General features: G+C 39.8%; 1 protein-coding gene across 1 annotated transcript in view; it reads right to left on the minus strand.

Moving 5' to 3' along the window:
• LOC144222111 (phosphatidylinositol 3,4,5-trisphosphate 3-phosphatase TPTE2-like) overlaps positions 1-14,069 on the minus strand; it is a 165,684-nt gene that overhangs the window by 75,391 nt on the left and 76,224 nt on the right. Inside the window, exons 3-4 of the mRNA XM_077752641.1 lie at positions 1,511-1,558; positions 211-372 (exon numbers count right to left, since the gene is read on the minus strand). Coding sequence (XP_077608767.1) covers positions 211-372; positions 1,511-1,558 — 210 coding nt within the window. The remainder of the gene's footprint in view (positions 1-210; positions 373-1,510; positions 1,559-14,069) is intronic.

Below are 14,069 nucleotides of genomic sequence, written 5' to 3' on the forward strand. Positions count from 1 at the left end.
GTACCCGTTGTAACAATAATATTAAAGCCCACTCTAGTAGAAATTGGGATTTGGACTGGTTTTTTATGAACCATGCCTCCAAGGAGAAATATTTTAATAAAGAGGAATACATTCACATTTGGTTGGGTTGACTTGGTAATTATTTTGGGATGCTTCTCATGGCAGTACAAAATAGCTTTATAATAGTTTTAAAAAATTAATCAAACTTACCCTTCTACATACACTCGAAGAAGAACATCCACGAAAAAAAATAAAGCAATAGCTAAAGAAATGAAATGATATTCCAAGGGAATATACATCGTGTCTTTAGTGAAAAGTAGGTCTGTAATGATGAGGGACAGATCCACAAAGATCAGCAAAATTCCAAATATTCTACAACAGATAAACAGACTAAAGATAAAGTGGTTTTCACTTCTAAAGTTAGACTATATTTAGGCCAATGATCTGATAACAAAATGTCATTTAGGATTAAATTATTTACCAATATGGAATACTGTATTGCCTTATAATCTCAAAAAAATTACTAAGTTTTCACCCAGTGGAAGCAGTTGTTAGAGAATTAAAATTTCCACCACACCATTTCATGTTATCATGCCCTTTTATGAAAGACACATCAGACTAACACTCCAAGATAAGCACAGGCAACCTGAATTAGAATTACAGGCCTCCACTTGTGAACTCTTCTTAAAATCTGAGACTTTTTAAAGGGGCTTCTACCAATTTCTCATAATAAATAAAACCACTGATTAACTTTTACAAATTTAGCAATAAAAACCAAGTGAAAGCATGACTAACACAACCCTTAAAAGACTGCTTTGACCACTAAGATGTTTTATCAGTGAGATTTTCAATAAGTATATGATTATATATTAATAGATGCTTCTATCACAGTGCTAGGCACATGAGAAGGAATCATAATATATACATGATTAAACTCTAAAGTACTTCCTAAGCCTTCCTCTCATGTATTCTAAACACATTCTTCATAAACTGATTCTATTACTTGTATAATATATGAAGATAGATTCATTAGTCTTCAAAATACTTTTTTATAATTACAATGCAAATTAAAACATTATAAATGTAAAATGAAGCAAGTATATTGTATGACTCTGTATCATAGCATGAAATAAATCTTACTATCATGTAGAGAAGAAGCCTAAATAAAATGCTTCCAGAATTAAGAAGTACTTCTAGACAAATAAAGTGTTTAATAAAAACACTTAAAGAATTTTTGAAAGCATGCTTCATTATTTTCACTTTTACAGGTAGAAAAAAACATACTAATATGTTACTATTAGGCTTAGGTAAATACTATTTCTTTGAAATTCTTAATGTTCAGCTTAGACTAAAATTTCATGACAAATCATTTCACATAAAATGGGACACAGGGGCTATTTAGCAACACACTGACATTGAAAATGTGTTTCCCCCCTCCCAGGTCCTTTATCATTAAAAATATTAAGTATTATGCATATTTAATTATCTTCCTTTCAAGGGTCTCACATACCTGAATGTGAGTGATGATACAAGTGAGTACACAATTCTCTTAATCACACTGCAGCAAAAAGAAGAATTAAATTAAATTAAATTTTAATTCAAATTTATCATATTTCTTCTAATATGGAATATGAACTTAGCCAATAAAAAAAGGATTCTATAAGCATAGTTTTAAAAGAAAGTTCTGCAGTAGTTGCATAACAAAATGCTGTTTACTAGGATTTTCATTATTCTGCTTCATGACTTAAAAAAATTTTTCATATGTGGAATAAATTCAAATAAAACTCTAAACTCTGTTTACTAATATTTCCCTTGCTTGCAAAGCCCCAATCCCAATTTTATGATAATATTAAGTTGGGTTCATCAACTAAAGCAAGATAACGTAGAGACAGAAAGGTGTGGTAGAAGAGACAGGTGTTCCAGGCCTCCCATAAATGAGCTGTGGGATCCTGTGCAAGTCATCAAACCTTGTCCAGATCTGTTTCCATAGCAGCAAAATAAAGGACTTCAGGGATAGGTAGAGAGTAAATGATACTCTTGCCTTATAATGTTCATCTCTTGAAAAAAGATACCTCATTAACACAACAGTTAATCATTAATCTATCATGTAGCGAGGGAACAGAAGAATATGTCATAAATGAAAGGACAGGACAAAACTACAACAAAAGAGCTAAGATGAGACAGAGATAAGCAATATGCCTGATAAAAAAACTCAAAGTATTGGTCACAAAGATACTTACTGGAAAAAGAAAAAAAAAAGACTGGAAAACCTCAGGGAGAACTACAAAAAAAGAGATATAAAATATAAAAAAAAGAATGAATCAGAAGTGAAGAACTCCATAGCCAAAAACACACACCACAGGCACAGACACAGACACACACACACACACACACACACACACACACACACACACACACACCCCCCAGAGGGAATAAAGAAGATAGGCAGAAGAATGGATTTGCACTGGAAGATAGAGTAACAGAAAGCAACTAAGCTTAACAACAACAACACAAAAGAATAAAAAATGTGAATAGGTTAAGGGAATTGAGCAAACTCATCAAGCCTAGTAACATTCACTTTATAGGGATCCTAAAAGAAGAAAAGGACAAGGGGGCAGAAAATTTATTTGAGGAAATCATAGTTGAAAACTATGGGGACAGAACGAGGCATCCAGATCCAGGAGGCACGGAGAGCTCCCAAAAAAATTAACACAAACATTTCCACGTCATGACACATAACAATTAAAATGGCAAAAGGTAGTGATAAAGGTTTTTTAAAGCAGCAAAAAAATAAATAAATAAATAAAGCAGTTACATAAAAAGGACATCCCATAAGGCTATTAGCTGGTTTTTCAGCAGCTTTGCAGGGCAGAAGGGAGTGGTATAATATATTCAAAGTGCTAAAAGGAAAAAACCTCTAGTCAAGAATACTCTACCCAGAATGGTTGTCATTCAAAATAGGGAGAGCAAGAATTTCCCAGTCACAAGTGAAAGGAGTTCATTACTACTAAGCCTCTTTGGAGAAGTGTCTGTTCATATCTTCTGCCCATTTCTTCACTGGGTTGTTTGTTTTTTGGGCGTGTAGTTTGGTGAGTTCCTTATAGATTCTGGATATTAACCCTTTATCTGATATGTCATTTGCAACTATCTTTTCCCATTCCGTTGGTTGCCTATTAATTTTCTGGGTTGTTTCCTTGGCTGTGCAGAAGCTTTTAATCTTGATGAGGTCCCAACAGTTTATTTTTGCTCTTGATTCCCTTGCTTTTGGGGATGTGTCAAGTAAGAAGTTGCTGCGGTGGAGGTCAAGGAGGTTGTTTCCTGCTTTTTCCTCTAGGGTGTTGATAGTTTCCTGTCTCACGTTCAGGTCCTTTATCCATTTTGAGTTTATTTTTGTGCATGGAGAATACACATTCTTTTTGAGTGCACATGGGACATTCCCCAGGATAGATCACATGTCAGGCCACAAATCAAGTCTCAACAAATTCAAAAGTATTGAAATCATATCATCCATCTTTTCCAACCACAATGGTATGAAATCAGAAATAAATTTTGGATGCAGCAAAAGCTGTTCTAAGAGGAAAAATTATAACAACACAGGCCTGCCTCAATTACCACAAAATATCTCAAATGAACAATGTAACATTACACCTAAAGGAACTGGAAAAAGAACAAAGCCCAAAGCCAGTAGAAGGAAAGAAATAATAAAGATTAGAGCATAAATAAGTGAAATGGAAACTAAAACAAAAACAAATACAGTAGAATAGATAAATGAAAGCAGGAGCTGGTTCTTTGAAAAGATCAACAAAACTGGTAAACCTTTAGCCAGACTGGGAGAGAGAGAGAGAGAGGGAGAAAGCATAAGCAAGAGAGCACACACTAGGGCAAGGGCAAGCAAATAAATAAATTCAGAAATGAAGGAGGGGAGATAATGACCAACACCACAAAAATATGTTGATTATAAGATAATATCATAAAAAATTATATGCAAAAAATTGGACAGCCTACAAGAACTGGATAATTCCTAGAAACATAGAACATCCCAAAACTGAATCAGAAAGACATAAAATTTGAACAGACCAACTACTAGCATGAAATTGATTCAGTAATCGAAAATACTCCTGATAGGGGCGCCTGGGTGGCTTAGTCGGTTAAGCGTCAGACTTTCGCTTAGGTCATGATCTCGCGGTTCGTGGGTTCGAGCCCGCATCGGGCTCTGTGCTGACTGCCAGCTCAGAGCCTGGAGCCTGTTTCAGTCTGTGAATCCCTCTCTCTCTGACCCTCCCCTGCTCACGCTGTCTCTGTCTCTCTCTCCTAGAAATAAATAAAACATTTTAAAAAAAGAAAAAAAAAGAAAAAGAAAATACTCCTGATAAACAAAAGCCCAGGACCAGATGGATTCACAGGGGAATTCTATTAAACATTTAAAGAAGAGTTAATACCTATTATTCTCAAATTATTCCAAACAATAGAAGAGGAAGGAAAGCTTCCAAATTCATTCTATAAGGCCAGCATTATCCTGATACCAAAACCTGATAAAGACACTACAAAAAAAAAAAAAAGAATTAGGGGACAATATCTTGATGAACACAGATGCAAAAATCCTCAACATAATGGTAAAAAATCAAGTCCAACAATGCATTAAAATCAAGTGGGATTTTTTCACCATAATCAAGTGGGATTTATCTGAGGAATGCAAAAGTGGGACAATATTCACAAATCAATGTGATAGAACATATCAACCAGAGAAAGGATCAAACATATATGGTATTTCAATCAATGCAAAAAGGCACCTGAAAAAATACAACATACATTCATGATAAAAAAAAAAAACCTCTCAATAAAGTAGGTTTAGAGGGCACACACCTCAATAAAATAGAGGCCATAAATGACAAACCCACAATAATGTCATAATCAGTGGTGAAAACTGAGAGCTTTTCCTCTATGATCAGGAATAAGACAAGGATGTTCATTGTCACCATTTTTATTCAACATAGTACTGAAAGTCCTAGCCACAGCAATCAGACAAGAAAAAGAAATAAAAGGCATTTAATTGGTAAAGAAAAAGTTAAAGAGTCTTTATTTACAGGTGACCTAAAACTGTATATGGAAAACCCTAAAGACTCCACCAAAACTACTCTAACTGATAAAGTCAGTAAAGTCCCACAATACCAAATTAATACACAGAAATCTGTTGCACTTTTATCACTAATAAAGAAGTAGCAGAAAGAAAAATTAGGAAAACAGGTCCATTTGTAACTGCACCGAAAAGAGTAAAATACCTAGGAATGAATTTATCGGAGGAGATGGAAGACCTGTACTCTGAATACAATAAAGCACTGATGTAAAAAGTTGAAGATGACACAAACAAATGGAAGCTATTATAACATCTTATGTTAATTATACTGGAATTAAAAACAAAAAACAAAAAACGTGTTCCTGCAGCAGTTATTAGTAAAATACATGCATATCTATGTCCCACCACCTCAAAGCAGTTGCAAACTTTGCTATGTTTCTTAGGGTATTTGTATCCATTTATCCCTCACTTGGCTCAAGTGCTTCAGCCCCTTCAGAGATTGGTAAAAACAGAATCCCCATGGGACTGGTACTCAAAGGAAAGAGAAGCATGTAAGCCAAGATTAATTGGCCAAGGCTGTTAAACAGATCCAGGTCTTAGGTGTTTGTGTATAGGGACAACCATTTGAATGGAGATAGCCAGTTACCCAGAAGCGGTTTAGATGGAACTTGTAGCAATGACAAGGGCACAAATGCCTACTGTTAGGTTTCTGGTCAGAGTTCTGGAAAGGAGCTGAAATGCGGTATTGCATTTTAGAACAACTATGTGCTACTTACCATGCCTTACAGCAAGTAGAAGACAGGACTAAAAGAATCCCAGTGACCATTCACATTCAGTATCCTATAGCGGGATGGCTAAAGGATACATTTCAAGAGTCCAGGTCAGGCATTGCCCAAAAATTCAGACCATAGCCAATGGCATGTCTTCCTGCAGCAACAATACCTTGACAAACATCGCTTTTACTGTAGATATGTACTCCATTCTTGACCTCGTGGTTCATGTCACCTCTGAAGGACTGCCATTAACTGAGGCAGCAGAGCCACCACAGTTGCCATTCTTTATGCAGAAAGGAGACGGACAAATCCCTGAGCATGCCTGTACACTGAAAGGTCAACAAGAGCAACCCCTGAGGTTGCCATTCAACCCTCAACTGAAAGTATTTGGATAGGTTCTGACACTGGACATAGCAGCCTTCCGCATCGGGCTGACTTGCAAGCAGCATAGATGGTATTGTTCCATGAGTCTGACTCCATTGTTCTATGAATAGATAGTTGGGAAATCTACAAGGGGCCAGCCATTGGCTTCTCCAATGGAAGACACAGGACTCGATGGTGGCAGGTGACCACTGTGGGAAACATGTGGAACTCCAATGCATATGAGGTATGAACATTACTGTTTACCATGTAGATGCACACACAACACACACCCCACCTGGTAATCGACAGGATGATGAACTGGGCTGCATCCACCTCCTAGAGGACATGCCAATGGAAGACACTGCCATCTGGCTACCAACATGAGAGACTGAGGACAACAGATACTGTGGGTCATTGCTAAGAACTGGGGCTTCCTGCTGCATTACAAAGACACTGCAACCATCTGCCAACAATGCCCAACCTGCACCCAGGAATGACCATCACGTTTATTGAGAGACACTAGACAGTGGGGAGGGGAACACCCCATTCAGAGATGGCAGATTGACTATATTGGTCCCCTGCCTTTCTCTAAAGGCTGCCATTATGTTTTGACATGTGTGACACTTATTCAGGACTCCTGAAAGCCAACCCCAGTAAGTGTGCCACACAAAAGACCACCATCTGTGGCCTGGAACGGCTGTGTGTTGCACACAGGGTACCCACTAACACTGACAGCAATCAAGGCTCCCACTTCAGAGGACATGAAGTGCAAGCGTGGGCAAAGGCTCAAGACGTCCATTGGCATTTCCATCTACCATACAATCCCACTGCAGCTGGGTTGATAGAATGCATGAGTGGCTTATTGAAACAACTGTGACTAGTAACCCACTCACTGCCCTTTTGGACATATCACCTGTCAACCGCTATATGGACATTAAATAAACATGTACCTTCCAATCGACCTAAGGCCTATACTCTACTGAAGGGCCTGATGTCACGCTTAGAATACAAGTAGACAACATGCAGGAAAGATGTTCTTTGCTGCAGATAGGAACACGAGGGAAAATTTTACTGCCCTTGCCACAAAATCTATTTATAGGGGAACATATAATTACATGGCCTTGGAAATGGCAAACAAGTCCACAGTGTTTGGGTTTTTGGCCCCATAGGGATTGGGATAGAACAGGTCCTAACCATCACCCCGTTTCTTCACCCCACTCCGCTGAAAACAATGAAGGCATAAAGCCTAGGCCTCTCATAAAAAAGGGACACTATCATAATTGCCTTATGGAGCATTGTTTTACTTGCACTAATCTTTTCAGGGTTGACCCGCCATGTAGCCAAAGGGGAACAAATGATTTGGTACTGCAAACCTGGAGCTAAAGTGCAACCAAGGATTCGGTTATCTCAGACCACCACCACCTCCTGCCTTCTATTAGACAACTGTGACTTGCCTTTTCTGGTGCCTACTCAACATCTTACCTTTTGCCCTTAGATTCTGCATAAAAAACCTGTTTACTGGGTGGGCCCTGACTGTGGCTTCTCTACAGAATAAGACCAACTGTTGGGTGTGGAGTGAACTCCCCCTATCAGTGACCGTGGGCCTCCTCTGGGGAATCCAAGATGCCAAACTCAGCATTTGGGAATGCTTTTACGCTTGGTGTAACACCTTCATGCACCTACCTGGACTGACCCACATTTGCTAAGTGCTCAGGCTCCCCACCCAGGAAGACACAAAGGACACAATTTTCCAATTGATGTGGGATTAAATAAGACTCTGCCAATAGAATATCCATTGAGATGATTAACTGCAACCCCGGTGCAAATCGTTGGAGTGGCCCCATTGTGCGTACTGGGGCACAATAGGAACACAAATGATACAGGTCATAATGTAGGATGGATATGCACACAAGACAACTAACACTGTACTCATCACTGCTGATACTTGGCTGTGGAAACAACATGCATCCATTCCTGCAGGTGCCTTCTTCTCTCTGTGGGGATGGCTCTGGGCATGTGGTACCCACGGCTGACCTAACCTATAACTAGACTAGGTGCTGCAACTGGGGGTGGCCATACCTGGCAGGCTGTATACTCAGCCATTTACAGGAGAAGCCTACCAACTGGGAAGTGGTCGGGGGCCTGATATAGAACCAACAGATCACCTTGATGGTTCCATCTCCTGTCCACTCTCTCTCCTTTGTGGCCACAACTGATATAAAATGGTGGGTACAGACCTTAACCAAATACATGGTTCCCACCTTTAATTCCACCCATAAGGTAATCACCCTCCTTACTGGGGAAGAGTTTCCAAATGAGAAAAGTAGTTCTGCAAAGAATGGCTTCTGACATATGTCATCATCAAGACAGATTGCTGCATGTATATACCTGACTACTCCACATTTCTCAAGCCATGGCTAGATTAAACATGCATATCAAAGCTATTGATTTCCTGACTCCTGGCCTTGTTAGTGCTTGTCTAAAGAAACCACTTGCCGGGGCGCCTGGGTGGCTCAGTCGGTTGAGCGTCCGACCTCGGCTCAGGTCATGATCTCACGGTTAGTGGGTTCAAGCCCCGTGTCGGGCTCTGTGCTGATGGCTAGTTCAGAGCCTGGAGCCTGCTTCAGATTCTGGTTCTACCTCTCTCTCTGACCCTCCCCTGCTCACGCTGTCTTCCTCTCTCTCAGAAATTTAAAAAAAATTTTTTTAAATAAATAAATAAACCACATGTCTTCTTCCTGGAAAAATGTTTTTTTGTAGTTTCTTCGCTGTTTGTGTTCTATTATTTGGATGCTATGGCTTATACTGTTGCTGTGGGATTTGACTGCAGCGTACCTCAGCCTACCTAGCCCTGGGAAGAGGAGCACGTAAAGAATGTATAGGCCATCCAGGGTGTGCTGGGATGGAATGTATGGTACACGCTGGAAAGCCATTCATGCAAGCATAACCCAAATGCCTGCTAATCACTATCTTGAGAATGTAGAGATCTCATCTACCCTCTATATTCCTATCAAGCAGAATATCAAGGTCAGGGGCTCTGGGGCACCTCCCTTATAATGAAGGGTGTCCTGGTGGCGGGCCTTGATGTCCTCAAAAACACTGGCCATGCAAGGAAGGGAAGGGCCACTGGTAGTTGCTAGAGTAAGTTGCTAGAATATGAAAATGCTGTACAGAGCTCCCGGCAGTGGATACTTTGTCTGTTGTCCACCCCTGGACTCCCTGGACTTAAGTTCTCCCAATAAATCTATGTCTCAATTGTTGTCTCTGGGTCTTTTCTCTGGCCTCACTAGACCACCACCACCCTAGATTAAGAGTCTGCTGGGGTGTGGCTGCACAAACGTTCGTTTCATCCAGTGTTTGGGCTGGTGCTCACTGACAAGCACGTGGACTGCTATAAATCTGAGAAACCAGGCTGATATGCTTCAATAACTATAATAAATTCTTCAGCAAACTTATGGAAGTCTTCAGTCACTTTAAGAAGCTCTTTAACTATGGCTCTCAATTCGACCTTAGTCCAGGGAATGTGGGAAATCTGAATTTTATTTAGATCCTCACAAGACTGAATTTTAAAGAGGCACATATTAATAGTTTCAGGAGAGGAGGAGCGAGGACAGATTAGGAGGAAAAGGCAAGTTCTGTAGAGACAACAGGGGAAAGTGGCACCAGAGGTTCCTGAGCACAGGGCGCTTCTATGTGCCTGTGGTGAGAAGAGGGGGTGGGGGGAAGGCCCAGGAAGCCAATTTGACTCCTTTCAGTTGTTTGCTTGCCTCAATTAACTTCGAAATAGTATTTTACATAGGCATCTGGGTGGCTCGGTTAAGCATCCATCTCTTGATTTTGTCTCAGGTCATCATCTTGGCAGTTCATGAGCTCAAGCCCCACATAAGTCTCCACACTGACAGCCCTGAGCCTGCTTGGGATTCTCTTCCTCTCTCTCTGACCCATCCCTGCTTGCTCTCTCTCACCCTCTCTCACTTTCAATAAATAAAAGAAAGAAGAAGAAATAGTATTTTACAAGGAGACAAACTTAGAGTCTGAAAGTATCTGGAAGCCTTACGGTGCCATTTAAAAGAGGTATCCCAGGGTTCCTGGGTGGCTCAGTCGGTTGAGCGTCCGACTTTGGCTCAGTTCATGATCTCACACTGTGAGTTTGATCCTTGCATGGGGCTTGGCCTTGCTGCTGTCAGTGCAGAGCCTGCTTCAAATCCTCTGTCCCAGCCTGTTTCTGCCCCTCCCCCACTCACTCTCTTGCTCTCAAAAAAATTTTTTTTAACAATTAAAAAAAAAGGGGTATCTCATTCAGTTTTTTTTATTTGTTTGCTTTGGAGACATGGCTTTCTAATTTAATTATGAGTAAAACAACTTTAGGGAGATTGCAATTTCTTATAAGGCCACTGAAATTCTAAATTCATTTTGGGTAGGTCAGTCCACTTAGTTATAAATGCACATGTGGAGGGACCATAGTTCTTAAATATAAAACCAGCAGAGTCCCAGTAGTGGGGGGCAGCCCTCAGAATATTTTGATGATCCCATTTCTTAGAGATTTTTCTTTAGGGCAAAAAGAAAATTTTCTAAAGAGCAGTGTCAATAGGAATAGCCTGGTTCCTAAGGAATCAGACCAAAAGCCAGCGCAGTTCCAGTAGGAAAAATGTGGTTCCAAAAAGGAGTCAGACCAAAGGCTAGCACAGTTCAATAGGAGCAGTTTGATCCCAAACAGGTGTCAGACTGAAGGTAGTTTAGTTCCAACAGGTACAGTTCCAGATGGAATGGTCCAATCCTAAAAGGGGGTCAAACCAAAGGTCAACACAATTCAAGCTGGCACAGTTCCAACAGGAAGAATCTGGTGCTGCAAAAGAGTTGGACCAAAGACCAAATGAGTACTGTCAGAAATAAAAAACAAAAACCAAGACGTTAAAACAGATCCTGAATACAGTCTGAAGAGCTTGAACACAAAGTGTGGAGCTCCAAATCCAGGCAAAAACACCCTCAAACCCCAGGGTGGGCAAGAAAGCAGTGAGCACAAGTGGCTCTGTGGGTACTGGCACCTGTTTGCTCACCAGCCTCAGAGCTGTTGGGGGTCTTCTCTGGATCCCACTTCTGATCACCAAGTAATGTTAACCTTAAAAATAAAACTGCCAGTTATTTTACCAGCAAAGTTGGGTTTATTCAGGAATAGCAGAGAACTGTAATCCAGGACAGGCAAGCTAGACCAAAACCACTGAACAAAGGAGAGAAACACTCTTTTAGGGGGAAGAGTGGGGGAAGTTGGAAGCGGCGATTATAAACTAAAAACACATTAGAGTACACTTGGAGGTTGAAGTATAGTGGCTTTTCACTGTCTAAGTTGTGACTGTTTCTCATGGGCTGGGCTGTTGCTAGGGGAGGAAGAAAGTCTTTCTTCCTCCTGCTGGGGTGGTAAAATAGTATAGATCTGTCAAGTCTTTTTCTCTTGGATTTGCAATTGACTGTAAGTGTTAGGGTAGGAGAACTCCCCTTGCCAAAACTCCCAAGTCCATTTTAGTGAGGTTTCCTTTTATTAATTTTCACAGTGTAAAAAGTATTTTTTCAATAAAATTGAACACTTATTAATACTAAAAACTTTCAGTGAACTACAAATAGAAGGAATTTCATTAATCGGACAAGGGGCATTTACCAAAACAAAAACAAAAACAAAAACAAAAACAAAAAGAAAATCCCAAAAACAAAACAAGAAAAAAACCTATGGCTAATATCAATCTTAATGATGAAAGACTGAATTCTTTCTCCAGTGATTAGGAATCTAAGATGTCATCTCACACTTCTTCTATTCAAAATTATATTGGAGGCCCAAGTCAATGCAATAAGGCAAGAAAAAGAAGTACCAGAAATATAGATTAGAAACAAAGAAATGAAACTGTCCCTATTTGCAGATGATATGCTTGTATACCTAGAAAATCCCAAGGAATCTACATAAAAGCTAATGGAACTAATAAGTATATTTGATAGAGTTAGCAAATAAGAGGCCAATACAGAAACCAACTGAGCCACATTCGACCTAAGAGAAGGAGAATCAGAACTCGTTTCTGGAATACAAAATTCAATTATATTTCTATATACCAAGAATGAACAACTGAAAAATAGAAATTTAAACAACTGTGCCATTTATTTTAGCACCAAAATGCATGCAATATGTTGGTATAAATTAACAAAATATGTGCAGGATTTGCATTCTGGAAAATTATAAAACATGATGAAAGAAAAAAATGTTATGAATAAGAAATGTATCATGTTCATAGATTACAAGATTCAATATCAATAAGATGTCCATTCTCCTCAAACCAGTTTACAGATTCAACACAATAAAATAGATCACAGCATAATTTTTTATAGATATTGACAACCTGATTCCAAAATTTATATGGAAAGGCAGAGTGATACCATTACCTGATTTAAAGACTCACTGTAAAGTTAAATAATGAAGACAATATGGTATAAAAGAAAGAATAGACACACAGAACAGCAGAACAGATTAGATTTCAGAACTGGACCCTTGTATATGGTCAGTTCATGTTCAACCAAGATGTAAAGGCAATTCTATAGAGAAAAGGCAGTCTTACAAGAAACTATAGAAGAATTACTAGACATAGATTTACAAAAGAATGCTCACAACCTGTATCACAACATACGCAAAAATTAACTCAAAAGGATCCATATATCTAAATGTAAAACCCAAAACTATGAAACTTTTAGAAGAAAACAAATTATTTGTGACCTTGGATTAAGAAAAGATTTCTTACCTAGAATATCAAAACCCCAATTATGAAAGAAAAAATCGGATTTCATCAAAATTTAAAATTTCTGCCGTGTGAAAGTCACCATTAAAAGAATGAAAAGACAAGCTATGGATTGGGAGAAATACATGCAAAACATTTATCTGATAAAGAACTGGTATCCAGCATGTATCAATAACTCTCAAAGGAGGACTTAATATGGTGGAGCAGCACGGAGACCTTGAGCTTGTCTCAACTCTGAAACACAGATCAGCATCAAACCAATTTTAACACCTAGGAAATTGATCTGAAGATTAACATAACAATCTACATAACGTGAGCCACAGAGCTCAGCAGGTACAGGTACAGAGAGGTGAACTGGGGGAGAGAAAAGCTGCAGAGGGTAGGGAGCCATTTTTATGGAGAGAAGACAGAAGGAGAAAGGGGGAGAATGCAGCACATCAGGATTGTACAAGAAAAGCACTTCCCCCAAAAGAAGCTGGAGAGAGAGAAAAAGAGTGAAGATACATGCAGGGGACTGAACAAGAAATCTGTTCCCCAAAACCATTGACAGGGAGAAAGGAGAAAGTTTCAATACCTCCAGGATTCAATAAACAGTGGAGCACAGAGTCTGAAGTCTCACAGCTAAGTGTCTAGCCATGCTCCAGTGAGGACATAGGGCAACTCCCCAGGAGCAGGCAGCAGTCTGAGGGGTTGATGTGCCACAAGATGCGAAGCAGTTCCCCTGCTTGGAGTGCATTTGGTAGAGGATATAGGGCCTCCCCCCATGCAAAGGTCCAGCAACCCAGGAGAGCAGCAGTTTGCTGGTATTGGGACAAAGACAAGAGTTCTGTGAAACCTGGTACCACCTGTGTGTTGTGATTTGCCATAATCTCTGAACCTCTGCGGCTGCCCGACCACATGAATGTTTCCTGGGTCAAGCCAGCACCCAGCCATTACTCAGTGAGATCCTCCCCTAGAGAGCTGGTGCAAGCCCAAGCCACAGGGTCTCTGTGTGCAGTTTTGAAACACAACCCTGTCTGAAATAAAACTCTGGAGGGAGGTGCTTCCTGGCAGGCGGACAGCTTGGACATGGACAGGGTAGAGGCA

Source organism: Crocuta crocuta, unplaced genomic scaffold (genome assembly GCF_008692635.1).
Source record: "Crocuta crocuta isolate KB4526 unplaced genomic scaffold, BGI_CrCroc_1.0 scaffold190, whole genome shotgun sequence".
NCBI classification, from domain to species: Eukaryota; Metazoa; Chordata; class Mammalia; order Carnivora; family Hyaenidae; genus Crocuta; species Crocuta crocuta.